Source organism: Myripristis murdjan, chromosome 9 (genome assembly GCF_902150065.1).
Source record: "Myripristis murdjan chromosome 9, fMyrMur1.1, whole genome shotgun sequence".
Taxonomy (NCBI): Eukaryota; Metazoa; Chordata; class Actinopteri; order Holocentriformes; family Holocentridae; genus Myripristis; species Myripristis murdjan.
In genome coordinates this window covers 23153870-23171482 of record NC_043988.1, presented here as the reverse complement: position 1 = coordinate 23171482, position 17613 = coordinate 23153870, and the positions used below count along the sequence as shown (strand labels likewise).

The 17613-nt window shown below is 39.5% G+C and overlaps 1 protein-coding gene across 1 annotated transcript in view; it reads left to right on the top strand.

Moving 5' to 3' along the window:
• The window catches only part of oxct1a (3-oxoacid CoA transferase 1a), a 55941-nt gene extending 39551 nt beyond the window's left edge, over positions 1–16390 (top strand). Inside the window, exons 14-17 of the mRNA XM_030060306.1 lie at positions 3965–4054; positions 5321–5401; positions 14931–15032; positions 15158–16390. Coding sequence (XP_029916166.1) covers positions 3965–4054; positions 5321–5401; positions 14931–15032; positions 15158–15193 — 309 coding nt within the window. The 3' untranslated portion in view covers positions 15194–16390. The remainder of the gene's footprint in view (positions 1–3964; positions 4055–5320; positions 5402–14930; positions 15033–15157) is intronic.
• The last annotated feature ends 1223 nt before the right edge of the window (positions 16391–17613 follow it).

Below are 17613 nucleotides of genomic sequence, written 5' to 3'. Positions count from 1 at the left end.
TTTTCTCATTACTGGATCTAATATGAAGCACTGCAACAGATATTAACTTAAAATGAACATGGAAGTGGCTTATGAGTCCTCAAACTTGCATTGTACATATCTGAACAGAATTAGGTCTAATGTATGTTATGCAGCAGTTCAAGAGTTCATTTCCCTGTTATTAATGTGTAACTGTTTTTCATGAGCCTGTGATAATATTTTGAGCGGTTATACAACAGCTTTGTGTGACAGTGTCACAACATAGATGACATCTAACGGCATGTGTTCATGTTTAGTCTGTTTTTGGAAATGAAATGTGTTCGGGGGCAGATTTTCAGGTGTCCTTACACCCCATGGTGCCAGGATTACAGCAGGCAAAAGGACACAATCAGAGTAGTGAGGAAATTAAAAACCTGTGAGGCTTCAGTTGGACCACCAAGGTTAATATTATCAAAGCTGTGTTAATTAAATGACTAAATTACTCCTGCTCTTGTTGAGCACTGAGGCAGTGGATATTTATGTTTGTGGATATTTTCCCAACAATATTTTCTCTCCATTTGGCTGCCTTCCTGCAGGTTTTGCTGGCAGAAAGCCAAATACTATTGACAACCTCCATATTCAAGATCCTACATGCAATTATTGGTTTTGTGGAATAGTGTTACCTAAATCTGAGGTTTCTTGAATATATAAAGGCAAGTAATCTTGAAAGGACCAATTTTTGGCCACCTCGATCTCAGGTAAACAGGTTTATAGTAACCTAGCAACCATGCTCAGCCAGACAAAATAAGTCTAGCACACAGCCAACCAAAGTATAGAGCTTGATTGGATTTAATAAAATCACTTTAGTGTGCAGGATGGAATAGGTTATTAGCTTATCCCATCTTCTCTCATACATTTTTTTCCCCTCTGTCTCACTCGGTCACGCATGCACATGATAAGTTCGACTTTTGCGACATGGAGAAGCTTAGATCAAAGGTGGCTCTGATAGCCAGATGCAAAGCTGTAGATCAGAGGTAGTGCTAATGCTGTCTCTTCCTCCGATATAGGTCAGTGATAAGCCACTGTGGGCAACATGGCCTATACCTGTCATCAAATCTTCACTGGTGTCCTTTTTCATTATCTATTTATTTATTTATTCATTCATTTATTCTATATTGGTTAGCATGTAACCGGGATGCAAACGTGAGCAAAAGATTTGATCCTGTACACACACACACACACACACACAAACACACACAGCAGAGGTAGCTATTTTTGATGCTGTGTAGTTGCAGGCTGCTGTCACTGGATACGATGCAGCACAGGCACCATAGCTGGTTCATTTCATTTCAAAGCTACAGTGGCATTCATTTGATGGTTGATGGCCAATGGCAAGGCCAGTGGCTTGATGGCTGCAATTTACTTCGTTACCAGTGGCCCAAAACATACGGCCAAGAATAGAGTTTTCTACTAAAGATAGCTCCAGTAGGGGATTCATTTCCCCTAAAGCTACAACCCAGGACAATTAACCCCTTACCATTCTGGCCTTTTCTGAGACCCATTTTATTGAGGGGGCAGGAGATCTTCAAGGGAAAATAAAAGGTCAACCATAGATGCCACATAGACGTGGTATACATCATCTGAAACCTGGGAACCTGAGGATTAATTTCAAATGCATTTCAGCACTGTGTGTCAAGTTATTATAGTCATAAATCTGTAATAAACATGGTGTTTTTGGTTAGGCAACGATGTATTATTATTTTTTTTAATTTAGAGTATAAAAGGGGTAGAACATTATGATGTGAGCATATGATAGCCATTCCTACATTCAATAATGTATCATACTGTAAGCTGTTGCAGCAATTTTTATGGTGATAACCATTTGTTACACTGGTTTGGTGCAAAATTTAACCATTTTTGACCACTCAAACTGATAAACATGGTCAAAAATCCCTCAAATACCACAATAGGACACCAAGACCTTGAGGAGCAGCAAAGTAAAATTCATGCTATGAAAAATTTTCTAAGCTTTATACATTTGGAGATTTCTTTAAGAATTGATTTTTTTTTTTTTCAGTGATAGGATGTGAGCATTCTGTTCTGGAAATTGCTCAGAAAGAAATCCCCTTTATTATCAATATACCTCGAAAACCATACATCCTCTGAATGCCCTCCCTCTCTTGGTTTGGCGTTGTAAAGTTTCATGAGGTTGTGATTTATCCTAGAGGTCACAGTCTGTTCCTTAGGGCGTCTAGTTTCACATGATACCGGCATCCTTACTCTAGATTTAAAATCAAGCCCTCTAGAGCAGGGGTGTCAAACTCGTGCCATGGAGGGCCAAGAGGCTGCAGGTTTTCATTCCAACCAAAAACTCCTCCAGGTGATTTCACTGATCACCCTACCTCCAAACAGAGAGGCGGGACTAATCAGTGAAATCACCTGGTGGAGTTGTTGGTTGGAATGAAAACCTGCAGCCTCTCGGCCCTCCATGGCACAAGTTTGACACCCCTGCTCTAGAGCCTCTAAAAGTCGCCCAGGCCCGCTAGCGGACCATCAGAACAGTAAGTTCTTTTTTGTTTTGTTTTGTTTTTTTAAACCAGACTATTGGTTTTACCCACATATTTAATTTTCTAATGGAGCAGATCACATCTTTCATTAACAGCAGCCTAGTGGCTGGGCGGAGTCAGTCATCAAATGTCTGCTCTGGCTCACAGCTGTAAAGCTACACTTGCTGTTGTCAGGTCAGACACTGTCATCTCCATAGGGCCTATTCACACCCCACCAGGCTCTTAGAGTCCCAGCGAGTAAATTTACTTTGATATTAAAGGCTGCAGTTCATGTTGGGGTGCCATCGTAAAAGTTGCTGTCAGTTGAGCTAGAATGCCGTGTGTGTGTGTGTGTGTGTGTGTGTGTGTGTGTGTGTGTGTGTATATATATGTATAATTTATTCATGGGATTATTTATTTCATGAGGCCATATCTTTATATTTAATATTTAACTAAACTATCTGAAATAAAATGTAACCAAGTTATTAAATACAAGTGCTCCCACATCCTCATTCTGTGCTTATCCCCACTTCCTCCACCCCACCACCCCCTCCCTAATTCTTTCTTCCTCTCTCTTGGTATCTTCTACACCCAGCTGGCCTCCCTTGAGGCAGACAGTATCCCTATGATGCACCACGCTTGGCATATGTATCCTCCGGTTATCAAGCGGAGAGCAAAGCAGGCTCTTCACATGATTGATGAGCAAATGGGATTTTAATTCAGTTACGCAGCCATCACCCTGCAGCCATATCTGCATGTCAGCTTTCCTTATTTGGAAACTCCAGTTATTGGGAACAATGAAGGACTTGATGATAATTTTTCACCTGGTTGGCAGTTCTGTTGTCATGATTTTTTAATTTACTTATTTTAAAAATGTACTTTGCCCATTTCGATTTTGATTTGATGATTTTATGTTTCATAGTGTCAGTGTTGTGCTTGAAGATAGTATGGGTTTGTTGGGATTGATGTTAGGGTAGTTGCATTTAGTCATGTTTTAGCTCTCGCAGGTGTTATCATGTGGTCTTGCTACTACAGTGAGACACCACAACACATTTTTCTGATGTCAAAGACCCTTTCGTCTCTCTCCTTTCCTGGTTCTCTGTCTGTCTCTGGGTATGAAGGAGTAGTCAAGATCTGATTAGAGTGTGGATGAAAGTACATTTTGCCCAGTACAAAAAACAATGAATACCCTTGTGTTTGAAGACATAGGCCTACAACACAGCTGTGTTAGCTTTTGTATTCATGAGGGAGGACTCAGAGGACTTACATCTTTCAAGGCTAAATTTGTTGAAGAGAAATAGGCAATGCTGTTTTTTTCTTATTTTCCTGTTATGGAAAATGACATATTGCTCTCATTTATTTTCATATGATAAATTTATGTTTGAATTCAAATGATGAATAATTGAATGGAAGTAATAAAATTAGTGCCTCAATCAAAAGTTTCCTTCTTCCATCCTCAGGGTAAGATGGTGAAGGGAATGGGGGGAGCCATGGATTTGGTCGCCAGCGCTGGAACCAAAGTAGTGGTCACCATGGAGCACTCAGCCAAGGTGTGTATGTGTTTAAGTGTATGTGTATGTCTGAATTTGTGCATTTTCCATTGTTTCATCCATCACAACCATCATCAATTACCTCAAAAGACTCATTCTCCTTCTCAGGAATCCAGGTTGTCATAAATAAGCCATTTTCTTTTTGTATATAACCAAAGTACCTCCTCCAGTGCACCTTGTGTCTGCTTCCTATGATAATGAGTGTGAGAGTGCAATGACTGATAAAGGATGATTCTGTTAATGGATCGCTGTAAAGGAGGAATTAGAAGGAAGATGACTCTCTCTGGGCCAGAGTAGAAATTAGACGCTCACATGAGCAGAGCTAGATCATTTCAGGCATTTATTAGCAAGTTCAAGTCATACAACTATATGCTGATGTGAGAGTATTCCCTTTCATATCATTAGGTAAACAACATTAGTTGACTTATGTTAACCTAAACGCATGTTGAAAAACATTAATCGTCCTCTGTACAGAGAGAACCTGCAAGGAAGTTAGGAAAAACATAGTTTGGCCATGTGAACATCATGACCCTTTGACCTCTGGAAACTACAGTGGACACAGAGAGAGCATAAAAATCGTACTGTCAGTTGCTTAATCCCTCTTTGCTAGAGAGCCTCAGCTCATCGTGATGGTTGTATAGACAGTCTCCCACAGTCTATTTGTTTGCCTTGAGCTAATTTAAATACAAGTCTAAAATTGGACTCACGATTTTGGGGAACAGCTGATCAGTTAGAGTGGTGGTGCAGTAGAGATGAATCATCCCATAGGCCTGATGCCAGTGGCAGTGGGCGATCCAGTTGAATTGGCGTACTTTTAGAAAGTCCAGACTGACATGATGCAAGGGCAAGGCAATGTTATACATACACAGAAGCATACTGTTTTTGCTAATGGGAGTCTGTCTGGCACCAAGCTATAGTCCAGATGGTGCAACAGGTGAGCATAAATTTGCTGCCCTGAAGCCTGTGTTCATTCATGACGGGGGGGCATATGTATGATGTATGATGCGTATGTGTGTGTGTTTGCGCCTCTCCGTCAAGCTGTGAAGCATTTGGGCGTGTGTGTTTTTGTTCAAGCTGACTTGCGGGGAAATAGACATACGCATGAGATATTTGCCCATATACCCTTGGAGGATAGGAAGTGTACGCAACCAGCTGCATCCCTGAAAAAAACACATACACACTGTCTGAAATGACTGACAAAACATAATCTGGATAAATGACCTCTAGCTCAGCCAGTTTCTTAACCCCTTACCCCCTTTCTTTCAGGGTGGGAAGCACAAGATCTTGGAGAAATGCAACCTGCCTTTGACAGGGAAGCAGTGTGTTGATCGCATCATCACAGAAAAGGTGCGTGTTTATTGGTTTGCTATATCTGCATGCATCAAAAATGCAAATTTCTTTTTATCAAGCTGAATTTGAATGGGAATTAATTGGGTGGATGGATAGATATTACTTATTAATCATGTGGTTTAATATGGATTTGTCTGACAGATTGTCACATTACTGTGCGTAATTATGGAAATTAATTCTCACTAACCAAAGATTTAATCGAAGGTAACAGGGATTTCATAGATGACAGCCAGCTGGCCACATTTAGTCATATCTGTGGTGATTATTTTATTTTTATTTACCTGATTCGTGTGGTAGTTTGAACCATTGCCAAGAGTTAATCAGCTGTCATCCTGTGGCCATAACTGGATGTCGGTCTTTCTTACAATTCTTACAATTTAAGATGTGATTAAGGCTTCTTTTGTTGTTTGTTGTTGTCTCTTTCATTTCTTTGGTTTTTGTTTGTATTTGAAGGTGTATGATGCAATTTTTTTCAATTGACCACATTTTATATTCACAAGTGATTGACTGGAACCCAAGTGGTACTAGTTAGTTTGGGCAGCCACCAGGTTTATCTTCCTACTTCCTATCAGCAGCCATTTGATTCTCTTAAAGTCAGATATTTCGGTAATAAACAAGACACAAGGAGAACTAAGACAAAGAGACACAAGTTTCACAACACATTGTAGCTTTAGCCTTCAATTACAACACACACACATGCACGAACAAGCACCCAGTGAGTGATGGATTGCTGTGATGCAATGGAGTGACATGGGTAGATGGAAATTACATTTATTCAGTTAAGACTAATCTAATCAACTGATTTCTGTGAGGAGGCTGGATATTGATTTTTATATTCATCATAGTTGGGTTTGGCCTCTCTTTATGATGATGTATTTTAATGATGTTATCATTCCCGCCACATGGCCCACCTTGTTACTGTCACTGTTGTTACTCATTCTCACTACCTCATCAGTGCATCTCTGTTCTCCTGAGAGCCCCCTTCAAACAGTGCATGTGATATTTCCTAAAACACAACAGAATATATTATTGTTGTGGCAAATTACTTGGTTGTTAATAATGATATGCTTGTCCACGATTTAAAAAAAAAAAATGCATTTTTGAAGCACGTTGTAATAAGGAGTGTGGTTTTATGACCTTTTTGTCACATCTGTTCCTCTCTAATGCGAGATTAATGTTTCTCTGCCTTTTTATTCCTTCATTTGTTTTTTGATCACATCTTTGAGTACTTTGAATCCACAACACAAAACTTGCCACAGTATTTAACGTGAAGATGTGCTGCTTTATTCAATTTAGTCTATATAGTGTAAAACAGTATGTTCATTAAGCAAGCTGTCCATTAATTTGGCTTCTTCCTTTTCCCTTGGAGCTGTCTTTGTGCATCTATTTTTGCTGATGCACAAGCAGTATTGCTGCCCTGCTGAAACAATCCCATTTTTCTCTGCCATTTTTGAAAGATGCAATTTTAAGTCCCCCCCTGTGGTATTCACATATGAGAGTAGAACCGTCCAGTTTGGCCAGAAAACAAACAGGAAACAGTCAATAACAGTTAGCAGATGCAGTGTCCTGTTCTTAGCTACATTAAACACTACTATTATGTCCTATTCAAAGTGAAATGTTGGAGCAATACCAAGTTTGACTCTCTATGGTCCTGCTATTTAGAAAGAAGGAAAGCAAGGCAAACAAATACAATTGGTAAATTAAAATAGTGCACAGGCAAAGAACCCAACGTCTAATCTAAATTATGAACCTCGGTGGTGGCTCACTTTTGTTAAATGACTGAAAAAGAATGCTAAAGATAAATATTTAAAATTGTCAGATTTTAAGTAGTTGCTTTTGCTGGAATCACTTGATTAAGTGTGTAACCATTTAAATATAAATTGTGCCATCCACAGGACTGGGTGTATACACTATATAAAAGAGGAACATTTATATGGTGTTTTCAGTCATATAACCATTCATCAATGTTGATTTTAATAAACTCTGTCTGTTGTATTTTGGGTTTTCCTATAGTGTTGCTGGAAATACATTTGAACATGGCTGTTTCTGCTCTTTTGACGTCAGTGACTTGGAGCTGACAAGACAAAGTAATGGCCCAAAAGAATGACTTTTAATGATGCCTCAGGGCTTCATTGAATAATGCCTGGCATCTGAAGGGCACAGACAGAGCTGTTGCCAGCCTAGGCTTTCCTTGGCAGCACTGCCATATAATATGTCAAAGGACATTGGCAGACAGGAGATGAGGACAAGCTTGATGGAAAGGAGGGGGCAAGGTGGTGTGAGAACGTGAGGGGAAACAGGAGCAATGCAAAAATGGGTAGAGAGGAGGGAGGACAAGAAGTGAGGAGTTGAAAGGAGAAAGCAACAAAAAAGTAAGGTGATGGAGGTTTATGGGAAAATCCTCCTTAAACACTGTTAAAGCAAGCATGGAGATTGTAATAAGTTGTTGCCAGCTTGACACTGTAAGACTAGTAGCCACTATGTAGTGGCTTCAATCAAGAAACTGAACTTCTGGTACAATAAAAACGTTATATTATGTTATGCATTAATTTATGGACACAGCCCTGACAAGACAGATAACAGATGAGACTAGAAAGATGGCACTGAGTAGAGTGCATACCTCCACTATGGCATACTCAAAATGTGCCATTTCGACATCACAAAGTTAATAAAATTTAAACTTTGGTCAATTCTTACTTTTCACGCTTTTAATTGAAGATAATGTTTTTTTTGATAAATTCATACATTAAACGGTTACATATGCATGGCTTACCATTCCACATAATTTTGGGTTGTAATGTGAATCCAACGTCAATTCTGTTGGTAGAAGTAAATATAGAGCAATTTAACCCTAATTTAACTCTTTAAAACTGGAAAACCTAGCCTTCAGGTAATCCTGCAAAAATGCTCAGGGGCTTTTTAAGTTGTCCATGTACACAACTTACAAAGTGTTCTTGAAAGTTGTGACCAAGAGTGACATATCCTAGTTGTTGGTCACACATAGAATCAGCTGTTGGTGATGGACCTTACATAACGTGAGTCCGTGGTTTTATTGCACACCCCAATGGAGTTTGATAGCATTTGACAGCATTTTCTAAAACATCAGCACTAAATGTCAGGTTTTGGTGTCATCCTCTCACAATCAAAGAGCAAAGGGCTCTTTGTAGACATCCCATTTTGCAGCGATGTTCGGTAATCATCGAGGGAGAAATCCAGGCTCTCCCTTCATAGTCTTAATAGTCCATAATGCAGTGTAGCCACAAGACATTTTGAGAAACATGTGCTCTGCTCTTGCTATCGCTGTTTCTGTTGTGTTCTCTGCCCACACTTAAAACACGATTCAATGGAACAAGTTCAGGTACTTTCTCTGGAGGTTGCCAAAAGGCATTTCAGGAAATTTAGGAAACCACAAACTTAGTAGTAGACTACGTGGGCTGAGGAAAATTGGGTACAACAAAAAAGGTAAGCCCCTGGAATGCGTTGAACATCACAAATTTTGAATATATATCTGTGTGAGTGCATGATCAGAAGGGGGCCAGGATAGTAAGGTCCAAGTGAGTACAGGAAACATGCAGGTAGAAAGGAGGCAGTTGCTGGGAATGGCAGAAGGAGGACAGAGCAGCTATAAATGCTGTTGGGGAAAAAGGTGTGGGAGGTAAAAACAAACAAAAAAAAATGCCTAGAGCAATATTATGGTAGCTAGTAGAGGTTAGTACTGATGCAGTTCTTTTATGTCCTCATGTACTGCAGTCAAGGCCCTGTTACCCTCTGGTGGTTACAGCCTCTGGATCTCGCTCATTGAAAACATGACCTGTCAGGGGCAAAGTCATACATTGTGTTCATGGCTTCCTTTCCTTTTTTCCCCCCATGCCTGTTCTTTTCTGCTCGGCCAGCTTTTGTTGCGATTGCACAACATAATTTTTCACTGAGCAGATTTCTGTCAACTTTTATAAAGGTTAAATCTCTTCCGACTGCCCTGCTAGCACCACCACCTCCTCCTCTCCACCTTCCTCATTTCATCTCATCTTGTTTTCTTTCCCTTTCTGTCCATCATCACTGTTCTCTCATTATTTTCTCAAAATTTTTCACTTTGTAATGGCTTGAATTTCTTGCTGTTCATCATCTCATTTCTCATTTCCATCCTTCTCCATTTTGCCTGTTTTCTTCCCCTCTTTCCTTCTTCTGCTTAGCTGAGTTTGGTGATCACAAACACTTGTACTATATTGTCTTATCTTGCCATCTCCTCAGGCCGCTTCTCTTCACACACCTCCCTTGTCATGCCCTGTCTCACCGACATTCACCAAGCCACAGCAAACAGGCTCAGTTGGACAGCCAAAGGGTTTGTTGTGCTTTTCTATTAAGGCTCACCGCAGCCAAAACCCACTGATATGACAATTTTTTTGTTGTGACTTTGTCACACCGGCAGTATAGTATCCCTCCAGAGTACATTTTAATTGGTCATCTGCAGTGGAGTATTTATTTGGTGATGGATCAAGGTTAACTCCACTGGTAAACAATGTATAAGTCATGAGTTCGCTTAAGGGGGTATCTAGCTATTACCTTCAACAATTTAATTTTCTTAGCTTCCCTCCCTTAAGAAGTCTGCATAATAGGGTAGAAAGGGAGGGTTGATTTTTCTCAGTGGGTTCAGTGACAGCACACACTGCTCCAGAAGACTACAAAGAACCCTTGAAGGAAGCCATGGCAGTGACACTGATAACCAAATTTACATTTCACCCATTTTTTCTGTCTGAACTGCCAACCTTTCAGAGTAGTTTTCCAGTTATTTCCAAATAGAAAGTATTCAGATTGAATTCAATACCTAGTCAGCCTTTCTCAAGAAAACCAGAGAACCATCACTGTTGAATAACAGTATATACCCTGTCTTACCCAAACAGGTTGGCAAAGTCCTCATTAACGAAACATTAAACTTGTGTAGAATTCGGTCATTGTCCTTCACCTAGGGTGGAGTGGCTAGCATCATCAATGATGCTCATACTCCTGAGGGCTGCTCAATATTGACAGAAGCAGATATCACAATATTTTTGACCAAATCCCTTATCGATATTGTGACAATATTGTGGAGGTGACTGTTGGTGCTTTTACAAAATATTCACACAAGATATTTTTTTATGAATAATAACTAGTGATGTGAATATGATGACCAAACAGGTAGAGGCAAATAACAGAAAAGCTGGATCAGCCTCAAAAGGTCAGAAAATTGCATCCCTTAACTGTTATGAAGCCTTTAATGGAAATGACAACACATATGCCGTGGCCCAATATGACAATACCTCAAATCCCAGGTGATATCTAGTCTCATATCACAATATCAATATAGTATTGATATATTGCCCAGCCCTACTCCTGAGGTACTCCTTGCATGATCTCTATATTTCACCCTGTACCATGTAACAATTTGCCCACATACAGTTTTGGCTAAGGTTTTTGACAGTCATTTTATGTGGATATTGTGAAACATAACCTGAAATAATGAAAAAAAATTGTCAAATTTGGTCTTCACCCTTATATTCATTTAATTTTAAATGGCACAGAATCAAGAATGCAAAGAGCAAAACATGGATTATATTCTTAAAATTTTAAAGTGACCAACTTACAGTTAATGACACCCTTTACAGCAATTCCAGTTATTTTGGTTAGAGGGAATAGACACTTGTTTGTTGTGTAAATTCTACTCACCTGTGGCAAGCTTCAGGTCCCCACATGGTATAAATTAACCAATGATACATTTTCAAGTTACAAAACAGTCTTTTCTGCCTCCCTGTTCCTCCATAATAGTGGTGAATAGAAAAGACCTATTGATGTTGCAGTGATCACTTCGGGATTCACAAAGCTGTAAGGCCACTGCAAGAATCGGTGGCATTGCTGTTTATTACCAGAGAAAATGTTGAACACTAAACCGTTAAAAAACTCTCAGGACCTTGATAGTAAGAGATTGATTTTGGTATTGATATTGATAGTATTGATTTCAAATGCTATCAGATGCAACACTCTGGGAGGCAAAAAAAAACCAAAAAAACTTGCATTACATTCAGAGTTCTCGTAGCTGACATGGAGATGTCTGGAGTATTGCTATACTGAAAACTGAACTAAGAAGGGCATTACAATTCGAGATCAACGGAAAACCCCACTGCTGATTGAGAAATACGGAAAGGCTCAAGTGTTGTCTTGTCCAAAATCTCGCTAAGCCTAAGGCCTTTTGAAGAAAAAAAAAGTTCTGTGATCTAATGAAACCAACCAAGAGCTTTAGTAGCCACTTTGTTTAGAAGGCTACATTTGTTTGAAGGAGAAATTTGTCTGAGTAGGTGGTTGTATAGCAGGCTTAAAATGCTTTTGAAACAGTTATTTTTCACAAAAAGAATCTTTGTCATGTGAAAAAAGGTCATATTAAAGATTGTTTCATAAATGTCTATAATTGAATCTATGCTCATTGAAAGATAGCATAATGAAGACCTAAAAGACTCTTAACAGCCAAATTGTTATTTTAAACATTGGTATTGTCCCAGAATTTCACAATCGGCGCATCCCTAATTAAAATGTCTGCTCTACTTCTTTCCAAAATGAGAGCAGAAACTGGGGCCTTCCAGCCCTGCCAAACAACAAACTCTTTTCCCACTACGCTGAGAAACACATTGTCGCTGACATGGATGTACATATTCACACAAATACACCATGCACTTGGGCCTGCAGTGGCCAGGAGGGATAGTAATTGAAGTGTTGTCCTAAATAGTGTAGATATTATTTGAGACCTAGGGTGGTAGGGAACCTGTTGCCTGAGGCCATGTCTCTGCTGCCTCTGTACAGGGTTGGTTCCTGTCCTCTTTTATTTCCCTAGTTGGAGCATTTTATGCTCTGCATTTTGCCATTGCTTTCCTCTTAACCACAGCCCCCTGTTTTACAAGCTTGTTCATTTGCAGCATTATCATTGAAATGATGGATTGCAGTTGTTTTTTGTTCACCGGTGTGTGTGCCCATGCACACGTATGTATGATGAGTAAATCATGTCACTTTCATGGCCCCTGGTGGTTGAGTTGCTGCTGTGACATTGGTCCTCACAGTAACTCTCTCTGTAGTTTATCTTTTGGCAAACAGTTATTCAGGGAAATAGCATTTCCACTTGAAAGGGAAGAAAATGAAAATAATTACCCAATCATTCACAGATGAAGCAGAACAATCTCTGAATTATTCAATCATCATAATGGTCCTCAAAACCTGTTACCTGTGGCATTCTCGGTAATGACAGTAGTGTCAAAGACAGCCATTATTTTCCAGCATTCAAATTGAAATTCCGTGGTTATGCTGTGACTCTTGGTTTTCTCTAAACACATTTTAAAATCTACAGTGTGTAATTCTTGTAATGCTTTGACAGAAGCATTTGTTTTGGACAGCTTTTGAAGTTTATGTGTCAGAGGGAAAACTAATTTCTTGTCTCAACTCTTGCTATTCCTTTTTGTCTTGAGCATTAGGTTTGCTGGCATATTCTAGTTGCATTGAATTCAGCCAGCCTTATGAGGTAGTCTAGCAGCTTCTTCATCATCAGACATCAGTCTGATTGATGACAATAATAAACTTTATCTTTTATTCAACTTTATTCATCGATGATGATGACAATTATGAAGCAGGGTCACTTATTGTCATTGAGTTTTTAGGCATTCACAACAGAAAAAGGCTGGTTTTGTAATTGGACTTGTTCTTTGTACTTCAGTAGGCATGGATGTGTGTGCAGTTTAGGAACTGGGTCAAAAGATAACAAATCATTTTCATTTTTACTTACCCAGAGCAATTTTACATGTTTTTTATGAATTTAAATAGAACATTTGATAGCCTCTGAGTTCACTGTGACACATCATTGCATAACAGCCACCCTTTCTGGACATTGCTGTTCCGCCTGTATTGACCACCCCGGCATACTTTGACAAATCTTGAATTTTTCTTAATCAGTTGCACTTGTCACTCTTTTACCTCTGGAGATACATGTCAATCTCTGCATTGTTTATAGGCCCCGGTTTCTTGCGACATTCCATCTGTCTTGCTATTTTCAAGTGAGAGTTCTGCCTCCTGCCCTGTTACTGTGAGTGGTTCTAATGAGCTGAGAGTCCTGACAGGCTTTGCTTGGATGTTAGTGTGGCTCAGCCTGTCAGCCTGCCCTGCTGAGAGAGGCAACAGGACCCAGCTCAGTTCAGTAGGCCTGGCCTATTTGCATGATATATTTTTTGCATTGTGTGCATAGTCAGGAATAGCAATACAGCTGCTGTTTTTATCTCAAAGGGAAATTGTTTAAGCTGTATGCATATCTCAGAAATTTCTGTCTCTTCAACCATGACTGTTCAAACAGTATTGTGCTGTGGAATGTAACTCAGTCATATAACCCTCCACTGCTCATAGGATTAAATCGCTTGAGAGGCCATCTGTGGCTGATATCCTTGACAGTCTGAAGCCACACGCTGAAGAATGTCCAAGCTATTGATGAAGATGGACAGAGAATAACTTGCAAAAAGACAGCAAGGACATGAAATGAGAATTATCGTAATGGCAAATTGTCAAAGTATGCATCTTCGGTAAAGCTTGAATCATGTTTACTGATCATCATGGTTAAGTGGCCTGACCTCTTGTTTTACACTATATTATTTGTTGTTTGTCTTGTTTTCTTTTTTCTTGCCTTTTCCTGTCTATAATAGCAAATTAATCAAGGCATTGGCCGCTTCCCAGGTCTCTCATATCTATAATAATGTGCACATCCTTGAGAAAACAGTGTTAATAAAGGAAATAAAGAGTAAAGACAGGAACATTTTCTTTTTCAGTGTTGAGGCTCAGACAGTATTGACTAAATCGACAATCTAAAAAAGGACAGAACCCAAACACAACACTTAAGTGTTGCTCTTAAGAGATGAGACAAGATGACAGAACAAGCCATCACTCTGGCATTGGTCTAAACACAGAAATGGCCCAGGGATGGGAGGCTTTTCTTCTTAGTCCACAGATGTCAAGCTTTAAGAGGTAATACCAGGTTTGTTTATGTTTCCCGCAGGTGTTGCACAAGCATTAGTGAGTCTTTGATATGATGCACATCATAGCTACATATCAAGTTGATTTTCTTCATAGTCATCATCTTCTAATGGTTACAATACATTTTGTTTATGTTTTGTTATTTCGGGTAATTTCCCGTCTCCATCATGTGTTATGAAGTGTCCAGAATCCTACCTAGTGTTTTTTGGCAGAATTCTTCACAGTAATATACCACAAGGCTCAGAGGCCTTATAACACAGCCTTTGGCCATATATTGTGTAACAGTAATAGATTTTCAGTACTCTTCCTGCACCAGATCCATGTCTGTGAACCCAGTAAACACAACCTGAGGTTCAAACCCATTTATTAATGAAATTCATTGCTCTTCCTTATAGTATCCTCCTCTCATCATGGTCTCTTGCTCTCTCTCAAACCTTCTCATCCTCTTACCCCCACCCCCCTCTCTCTCTCTCTCTCTCTCTCTCTCTCTCTCTGCCAGGCTGTGTTTGATGTGGATAAGACAAAGGGCCTCACACTGATAGAAGTGTGGGAGGGGCTGACGCCTGAGGACATCAAGGCATGCACAGGCACAGAATTTGAGGTGAGTGACTTAACAGTTTTGCCTGCAGCATTTCTTGTTTGACTTCAGGGGTCTTACCCGCCAAACATCTCCTGTCAATGTTCCCTTTCTGACATTTTGCCACTGTTCTGTTTGGTGTCTGATAGGTGTCTCCCAACCTGAAGCCCATGCAGCAGATCTAGAAAGTCATGGAGTGGATCTGAGGAGTATGTTGAGGGCACCAAAGGACAATCCTATTGTGTTTTATTTTTGGTTTGTGTCACGTTGTGTTTGTGTGATGTTTAGACGATTCCTCAACCTGAGAATAGTCAAACAAACACATTGGATCAGTTCCCTGGCAATTGGTATGCAAATATCAGCAGGATTTAGCCATCACTAATGCTGAATTGATGGATGATAAAGTAAGGTAGCCAACATATTTGATTCAGAGTTTGGACAGAACAAACCTTGTAATGAAGAATTAAAAGCTTAGTTGTTAGTTGTGTTAAAAGTATGTGTGATTTCACAAAGGAATAGTGAACACATTCACATTGTTCCATTTGACATGCATTTATTTACAATTTGTAGTTCAATTTTGCTAATGTTTGTGTAGCTTTTGCCAAAGACATTACTTAAAAAAACAGGGATTTTTCTTTTAAGGTTAAACACATCTGCATTGATCCTATGAGCAGTTGTCCAAAACTAATCATTTGTAAATGCTCCATATCTTGATTCATTTTCACTATAATGTCATTATCATAAGTGACTGTAATAGGATATATAAGGGATCCACAGAGGATGTTGAGAGGATTTTGAGTGATATACTATAAATCTAGAAAGCAGATGTCTGGATAGAACACAGAGAGAAATTATGAGGAACATATTGTTCACAACAGTTGTTCAGTTGTTCCCAGTTGTTACTCCCTTGTTCCTCGTCTGGTGGGAATTCCACAAACGGTGGGAAATTACACTGTAAATCACGGGCTGTATTTAAAAATGTTACGCTACCAAACAATGTATTTGATATCAATGTAAATGAATGCTACACTCAAACTTAATGATATATCTACAATAAGATATCCAGCCTTTTGTTTGATGTGGGAGGGAAAGGTTAAGAGATGAAATAGCTGTAGACCTATCTGTGTGATTGAAATATGTTCTTAGCAATAATTAAACCATTTCACGGTTTTAAGATACTTCACAAACAATGTGAATGTATCCATTTTTTTGTTAATAGTGTTTTGTTTAGTCCCAAATGTCAGACTGACTTGGTTGATATGCCATTCATGTACGATATGTTGTAGCCGGAAAAGATGAAGCCTTCACATTTTTCACTCAGACAGTTTTGTGCCCTTGCCTTTGTACATAAAATAAATTACAAGATTGTGTGCTGACTGGAACAGTTTATTATTTATTGTTTTAGATTTGTTTTCACATGTTTTGAATCTTAATATGTTACCTTTATCTGTATTTAAAAAGCATGCACCTTAAAGAGGCAGCAGGGAAAGCTTTGACTGTCTCATGCTGGTCATTTGTGGGCTTGTGTGCTCACCGTGTTCACTTCATCAGACTGCACCAAGTGATTGAAGCAAATGATTGCTCTGAGTGATGCCTTCTGACACTCTACAGGTTTAGAGTTTTCTATATATGGATGATGGGCTTGCATTGACATTCTTGATGTGATTTCTCCACTTGAGTAGAGAGGCGCTGCTGTTACCTGAGGGCTGTTATGTAACCAGAGAATTCAGCCAATGGGCTTTTGGGTTCAGGGAGATCAACCGATCATCACGTAGGAAAAAAGGAAGAAAGTGACAAGGGATTTTGCCACCGGCTGTTGTTGCCAGTCCAGCGCATCCCTTCAGAAGCCAAGGTGGAGTGGTATCCAATAAACATACATTTTTAACCTAGTTAAAAATGTATGCTGCTATTGAAATACAATGTAACAGGGGGGGATGCACACCAGCTTTCACATGTATATAGCAATTCGTGAAGTACAGGATTAGAATAATAATGTATGGACTGGTTATGCCCGTTTTACACATGAGTCGGTAAGCGTTTTGTCGCACTTCAGTGACAGAAAGAGAAAGGACACTTTCAGCACCACGGGAATGGACAGCTCCTGTGTGGTGAAACACGCTGATGCCGTGAAAATCCAGTGTGTACAGTAAATGCTGCAGAGTCGTCATGCTTTCCATTTGCCATCATGACCCAAGTTTTTTGCATGGCCTAAATTTTGAGAAGCCCAGTCAGTTGAATCGTTATCGCTGCAATAAATATGCCTGTTTTTCGTTAAAGTATAGGGCGAACCACGGAGTGCTGCTCTTGGGTTAGCCAGGTCAACAATTAGATGTTGACCTTAAGCCAGCCCACTAACAACACCGTCCTCTTTTTTCCTTTTTACCACCAACCAAGCAAACACTATCCCACCAAACTTCTCAGACGTATTCAGGTTCAAGAACCGCAGATCTGTATCAAGCAGCCGTTTCATAACCGCACATTTCAAAAGTAACATTACTGTACTTATTACTTCATGGGAGGAGTTGATCATTATAGGCCCTATTAGCCTACCGCTTCCCTTTTTTTCTCCTCACAGACTCCAAAATGGCGATTGCATCTACTATCG